At 47.6% G+C, this 7,537-nt stretch overlaps 1 protein-coding gene across 2 annotated transcripts; it reads left to right on the forward strand.

The window, feature by feature from the left end:
* The first annotated feature begins 1,362 nt into the window (after positions 1-1,362).
* On the forward strand, positions 1,363-4,695 carry CD3D (CD3 delta subunit of T-cell receptor complex). Of its 2 annotated transcripts, XM_065882749.1 has the most exons (5): positions 1,363-1,417; positions 3,278-3,496; positions 3,950-4,081; positions 4,365-4,408; positions 4,630-4,695. In XM_065882749.1, the coding sequence occupies exons 1-5, from the start codon at positions 1,363-1,365 to the stop codon at positions 4,693-4,695; spliced, it is 516 nt and encodes a 171-aa protein (XP_065738821.1). The 2 variants fall into 2 exon arrangements, with proteins under 2 accessions (XP_065738821.1, XP_065738822.1); XM_065882750.1 differs by lacking the exon at positions 3,950-4,081.
* Positions 4,696-7,537: the final 2,842 nt, after the last annotated feature.

Consider the following 7,537-nt stretch of genomic DNA (forward strand, 5'->3'; position numbering starts at 1 on the left):
GTAGGACAGTTCCACCAAGACAGACCATACATTTCCAAGGACTAGGGTCAGCTGTGTTCCCAGGATCTCAGGCCCCTCAGCCGGTCAGCCAGTGAATTGAGAAAAATGTACGGAGCTCTCATCACGTGCCACGCACAGGCCAGGTGCTGGTGATACAGAAGTGAGCAAGACACATACGCTTTCTACAAATTTCTATAAATTACATTTCTATAAATTACATTTCTATAAATTTCTATAAATTACAAATTTCTATAAATTACAGTCTAACTGCGACAGTGTAGACAGTTTGGGCTTTCCATAGCCCAGAGGAAAAAAGTCCATTTGTCTCCTGGGGAGACTCAACTGTGCTGCGAAATAATCATACTGTTATTAATAACTCCCTCTCTTATTGAGAACATATGAAGTGTCAGGTACCATGGAAACATTCCATTCGAATTCTTCTCATGGTACTGAGGGAATCAGGCTCTGAAGAATTCTGTGACGCTCAGACCCAGCAGGTAGGCAGTATTGGAGCCAGGATGTAAATCTCTCGTTAGGGGGCTCCCAAAGCTCAAACTCCCACTGGTAAGAAGCTACTTAGGGGCTTCCCTGGTGGCGCAGTGGTTGAGAGTCCGCCTGCCGATGCAGGGGACGTGGATTCGTGCCCCGGTCTGGGAGGATCCCACATGGTGCGGAGCGGCTGGACCCGTGAGCCATGGCTGCTGAGCCTGTGCGTCCGGAGCCTGTGCTCCGCAACAGGAGAGGCCACAGCAGTGAGAGGCCCGCGTACTGCAAAAAAAAAAGAAGAAAAAAAAGAAGAAGAAGAAAAAAAAAGAATCTACTTAGTGTGGTGTCCCAGGCGGCCCAAGGAGGACCTCGGGTAGGGTCCCAAGAAAGACCAGGAAAGGGAGGAACCTAGCTGATACGGCTTCTGGGATGGGGTTCACAGCTTGTCTCAAGGGTTTTGAGAGGTGGCAGTTTTTAGCTGGTGAGTAAATGTAGTGATGTTGCTGACAGGAACTCAGAATTTCTTGTTTTTCATCAGTGACTCAAGAAAGGACACCCTGAATCTCCTTTTACTTCCTGGAAGTCCAGGCAACCTTTTCCATATCCTCTGCTTCCCCCTTCTACCCCTCCCCCACCCTCCATGCTCTGAGAAAGAGCGATTTGCACCTGCTTCCTTCCTACCCCACCCCCAGCCTACCTCTACCCTGGCAGCCTCCCATCACCAACAGCAGAGAGCAGAGAAATAGGCGTCTTCTAGTGCCTCCACCACCCTTTACTTTTTCCGGGTACGCACGAGTCAGTTGGGGGAAGGCAGCTTTCACCTTGGTTGATAGTTCTGTGACTTGGGTCTGTCTTCTGGATGAATTCTGCTGGAAGATGGAACACAGAAGTTTTCTGTCTGGCCTGATACTGGCTGCCCTTCTCTCCCAAGGTAAGGCTTCTCTGGGTGGATGGGGGCATCTTGGAGAAGGGACCTAAGAGCGACATTACCACCTGGAATGTGGTCCACTCGAAAGTCCTTCTCAATGCTAGCTTCAATTCACCAGGCAGCGTTGTCAAGGAGGGCCACGTTGGGACGTAGCACAGGGTGTGGGAAGCACAGGCTCTTGGTTTTGACTGAATCCAGCTAGGGGTGCATCTTTGCCTTGAATGTCTCTCTGAAGACCTTAGGCCAGAGATCTGTAGGAAGTGTTGCAGTATGTGTGTGCCTTAGCCTAGGGCTGGTAATGGGAGCACTGTTCCTTCTAGGGCAGAGAGCCTTTGGGATCCAGGACTCTTGGTCATTTGGCCATCATGACGTCACCACCTGGGGCCATGGCCCAGCACTCAGGGGAATGCTTTAAGAGAAAAGTTAAATTGAGGCTGAGCAGGAGGGAGGGCAGATTTGGGGTAGTAGAATGACCCACTCGTCCACGTTTGTCTGGTTTTAAAACTGATACTCTCATGTCCCAGGTATTCTCTCAATCCCAGGCAAACTGGGATGAATGGTTACCCTAGTAGTCAGCTTCTTTGGGACATCCAGGATTTCCATTGGAAACGGATCCCCAAGGAATACGTGACTCTGTGATGTGGAGCATCTGATGTACATGTATCTCCCTGAGAATACATGCATTTTCTCCTGACCTGCTACAGAGGCACGAGAAATGGCTCTTCGGGGGGTTTTCTAGAGGATCCTCTTCTATCCAAATTGGTTACTGACCCTGAATCTCAGGAAGAATGTAGATTCCACTTTTTCCTGGGATTGGAGATACAGATTCCAGTGCCTCTGTGGGCTGTGGAGATGCTCTCAGTCACAGCAGTTCAGTGGATCTAGAAAGGTGCTGTTCGTACCTCCAACCCTTAAACTCCCCACAAGACTTGACCTGTGTGGCGCCCCAAGAACAGATTCAATAAATTTTTTTTTTCCTGTCCCTCTCCTCCTAAGCAAGGGTGGAACAACTAAAAATGTTTACATGGGATTTGCCCTAGGTCCCCTTTTGGACCACTGGGATGGCAATTCATATTAGCTTCTCTCCTACCCCCAGCCATCATTGGCCATAGGAAAGGCTTTAGTAGTACCATTCCCTTGGTAGTGGTTGGGGCAAGGGTGGGGCGAGGGGGCAGAAGATGAGAAGTTGACGTGGGAGTGTTGCAGGTGGCTGGGAAGTAGAATTAGAAGGTTTCTTAGAGAAAAAAATGTGGACATCTCCAATCGAGGACCATTCTTCTGCCTTTCCATATCTCTTGGGCGTTTTAGCAGTCTGGGCTCCCCTCCTACTTCTTTTTTTTTTTTTTTTTTTTTTTGTGGTACCCGGGCCTCTCACTCCCGTGGCCTCTCCCGTGCGGAACACAGGCTCTGGACGCGCAGGCTCAGCGGCCATGGCTCACGGGCCCAGCCACTCTGCGGCATGCGGGATACTCCTGGACCAGGGCCTGAACCCGTGTCCCCTGCATTGGCAGGCGGACTCCCAACCACTGTGCCACCAGGAAAGCCCCCTCCTACTTCTAATCAGTGGTCTGAACACATTTCCAGGAAGGTTCTTGGATCGACCCAACTCCATGTTTTCCTCTTTTGCTCCATGTCCATCAGGGCCTGTCCTCTGTTTGGATTGTATCCTCATGTCCTTCTTGGTCCCCGCAGTTTGTGGGGAGCCTATTGAAGCACTTCTCTTGTGACTTCCGTGTCTCTCACTAGAAACCATGAACTATTCTAGACTTGGAAAGTGGTCCTTTTTAAGTATGAGCCTCAGCAGAACAAGCAGTCTGGTGCAGACCAAAGAGCTGGCTCCAATCGTGGTATTTTTTCCCTTAGTGAGCCCCTTCAATATCTCTGTGGAGGAACTTGAGGACAGAGTGTTTTTGAGATGCAATGCCAGTATCACGTGGCTAGAAGGAACGGTAGGACAACTGGCCTTAGGCAATAAAACTATGGACTTGGGAAAACGTAACCTGGACCCACGAGGAGTGTATGTGTGCAATGAGGCAGACGGACAAACCAGCAGAACACCTACTCTGCAAGTATACTATCGAAGTATGTGCTTCCAAGACCCTTTGGGTTGGAATGGATGGGGCCTCTGGATATGAGAACTTTCTAGGTGTAGGGAGCTCTGGTGTACCAGTCTGTGCTCTCAACAAACTGGGTTGCTCTCGTAATGGTATGAGCCAGATTTTGGAGCCCTGAGTGGGAAATAGCTTAATGGCAAAAGAACAATAGGGACCTTGTGACCCAAGCAGTAGGGGCTTGGTTGGGAGAGTGGTTGGCCTACTGCCTCGTTTAAGTTCCTACAAAGCTGAGACAACTTCTTGGCTCTCCTCAGGGATTTCTTGGGTTGAAGGTTAGAAGTAGATGTATCAAGGCTCTCAGCAGGACTTTTTCCAAGTTTGGGTCTTGGCATGAGAGATCCTGGGGCTGACCTAAGAGGCAGAGATGGTTCCCTGATCTTGAAGACCCTCCACCTCTCCTTCGGCCTCCCTTCCCCCACAGTGTGCCAGAACTGTGTGGAGCTGGACTCAGCCACCCTGGCAGGCATTGTCATCACTGACATCATTGCCACTGTGCTCCTTGCTTTGGGTGTCTACTGCTTTGCTGGACACGAGACTGGAAGGCTCTCCAGGGGTAAGTGGAAGGGACAGAACATGTGTGTGTTGTGGCTGTGAATGTGGGTGTGAGTGTGTGCCTGCTAAGGAATGGGGCTGGAGGTGGGTTGTGTCTCATCTGGGAGTCACTATTGCAATCTCCTAAGGACTCCTACAACTGGTTGCTGACAGAACTTAGGTGCCCATATAGCTCATGCAGACTTCCAAGGGTGTGACCAGCTGAAGTCCCCCTGCAGCATTCATGGGGTCTCACTGTCCCGTCTCCTAGGCCCTTGTTGACTCTCTTTCCCTGGTTCTTCTAGTTGCTGACACTCAAGTTTTGTTGGGGAATGACCAGCTCTATCAGGTGAGCCCTGAGGCGAAAAAGATGAGAATGGGGGGAGGAGTGAGTGGGGATGGAGAGCCTGATACCAGGTTTAATGTGTATGTGTGTGAAGGTCCTAGTGGGGAATCCATCACTGGGGGGTCTGGAATGGCCAGGAATGAGCTCTCATCTTTGGGGTCTGCTGGGGTTCTCCCTGGGACAGTTCTGACACTGCCTCACTGTTTCTCCTTTTCATCTCTTAGCCCCTTCGAGATCGGAATGATGCTCAGTACAGTCGTCTTGGTGAGAACCGGGCTCGGAACAAATGAACCTGAGGCTGGTGGCTTCTAGGCTCATTGGTTATCGACTGGACCTTCTCTCCTTGCTCAGCCAAGAAAGCTGTCCTCCTTCACTCAGCAGGCACCTGGACTTTTGAAGGCTCCTGGACAAGGCATGGGAGTGGCCCTGACCTGACTGGGCCTTTGCCCTCCCTGCCCATCTGTGTCCTTCTTTCATCACTTCCCTCCTCTGCCCCACATGGACCGTGTGATGGGCCGTCTCCCACCATATCTTGACCCACTGGTGTTTCTGTCCTGGTGGGCTCCCTGGGTGCAGGATCGGCTCCACCACACTCTCTTGGCTCCAGTCCCCTATTACAACCCTTCTATGGCTTTGATTTCCTCACCACAGTGGAGGGCGGGCTGCTGTGTTTAGGGACGCAGCCACTCAGAAGTTTCCATGACATCATGGGCGGAGGTGGCAGAGACATCAAAAGCCCTGAGGATCACTTCTTATCAAGGCTCCGAGAGTGTGTATGACAAAGTCCCATTTCTGCTAAGGGGCTGGCCTTGGCTTTATGACTCCTGTGGAGTGGTAGCCACTACCTACAAGGAGGTCTCAGCCAAAGCCCCTTCAGTACCCTTTTCCCCTGTATAGAAGGTACCATTCTATTTTCTTTCCTCAGAACCTGTCCCTGCCCCACCCCTGCCTTCTGCCTAGTAAACTGGCATCAGAAACTCTTCATCAATTAAAACATACTATCCTTCTCCACACACTTGGAAGGCTGGAGTCTGAGACTGGGTGGGGAATTAGGATATTTTCAATAGATGGCATCTTTAGCCATTGGGTTAGTGGGGGGTTCTGAAACTTTGGGATTTATTTTAAAAATACACACTTGGGTCCCACTTGGGGACACTCTTGGCTCCCCAGGTGATTCTGAAGCAGCCTCAATTCAGAGAATCTCTGGTTTAGAGGAAGAATTGAGGCCACTTACTCTTTTGTGTCCTTTACGCCCATGCCTGTCTACCATGTGTGGGAACCCCTCTTTTTTTTCTCTGCGTAAGAGTAATTCAATAAACTTCAGAACAGTTTAATGAGAGATGGGCGTTTTTTTTTAAAGATTTTTTTGTTGTGAACCATTTTTAAAGTCTTTATTGAATTTGTTATAATATTGCTTCTGTTTCATGTTTTGGTTTTTTGGCTGCGAGGCACGTGGGGTCTTAGCTCCCCGACCAGGGATCGAACCCACACCGCCTGCATTGGAAGGCAAAGTTTTAACCACTGGACCACCAGGAAAGTCCCCAAGAGTGGGAGTTTCTTAGACCAGGGTTCCCAAAGGAGAAAATTATTAGCAACCACATAGCCAGAGGTCTGGATGATTCTGCCCACTATCTCCTCAAGATACACACAGACCCTAACTTTGTTAGAGACAGAATGAACTTCCAATTTACACATGCTTCATTCATGGTTATGATTCATTCCTACCCTTTATACCCTACTGCTGCAGTCCTCCTAGCCCTAGATCCAATTTTCACACTGGATCCCTCCACCTTGGGCAACTCTGCCACGGCTTGCATTGCAGCAATACTTGTGTCCCTCCCATGCCCTGCACACTTCCTTTGACCCTGTGCTCCTCATATACCCTTATGTCCCCCTCTACAGCTCACCAGTTCTCAAAATTCACTGCACATTGGAATCTCCTGGGGAGCTTTCAAAGTACTGATACCTGGGTGACACCCCTAGAGATGCTGATTATACTGGGTTGGAACATCAGGACTTTTCAAACTGCCTAAGCTGATTCTAGTGTGAAGCCAAGGATGAGAAACACTGACCTTCACCTGAGCCCTTCTAGAAACTTGGGTCCCTTCAGCTCTCTTTTCTTTTGTGCTTTTAAAACACAGCTTTACTGAAGTAAACTGACATGAATAAACTGCATATATTTAACGTGTAAAATTTGATAAGTTTTGGCATATGTATACACTTGTGAAACATCACCAAGATTGATGAGTATGAACTTACCCAATACCCTGGACAGTTTCCTTATGCCCCTTTGCATGCAATCTCTTCCTTATCCTCTCATCCTCTAGGCAACCACTGATCGGCTTTCTGTCATTATAGATTAGTTTCCGTTTATCTAGAGTTTTAAATAAGTGAAATAATATAATATGTACTTTTTCCGGTCTGGCTCCTTACACTCAGCATAATTATTTTGAGATTCATCCATCTCTTTGCATCTATGAATAGTTCATTCCTTTCTAATGTTCCGTAGTACTCCGTTGTATGGATATACCACAAGTTGTTTATCCATTCACCCCTTGATTGTCTTTTGAGTGTTTCCTGATTTTGACTATTACAAATTAAGTTGCTATGAACATTCATACATAAATCATTATACAAGTCATACACTAATATACAAGAACATACACTCTTATCTCTATTGGATAAATACTCAGGAGTGGAATGGCTGGGATACAACTTTTAAAGAAAGTAGTCTGGCTATTCTAGGTTCTTTGCAGTCCCATATGAATTGCCTTCTCAGTTACTACAAAATGCCCCCTGAGATTTTGATCAGAATTGCATTGAATTTATAGATCAGTTTGGAGAGAACTGACATCCTAATGATATTGAGTCTTCCAGTCCATGAACATGTCTTTTGTCAGATTTATCCCTAGGTGCTTTACCATATTTTTGATGATATTGTTTATGTTATTTAAAATTTTTTGATTTCCAGTAGTTCCTTGAAATTGTATAGGAATACAATTACTTTTTGTATATTGATCTTCTTCTGTATCCATTGAGATGATTATATGGTTTTACTTTTTTTGTCTGTTAATATGGTAAATTACATTGATGGCATGAACTGTTAACCCAATCCTGCATTCCTGAAAAAAA

The sequence above is a fragment of the Phocoena phocoena genome, chromosome 8, assembly GCF_963924675.1.
Source record: "Phocoena phocoena chromosome 8, mPhoPho1.1, whole genome shotgun sequence".
NCBI classification, from domain to species: Eukaryota; Metazoa; Chordata; class Mammalia; order Artiodactyla; family Phocoenidae; genus Phocoena; species Phocoena phocoena.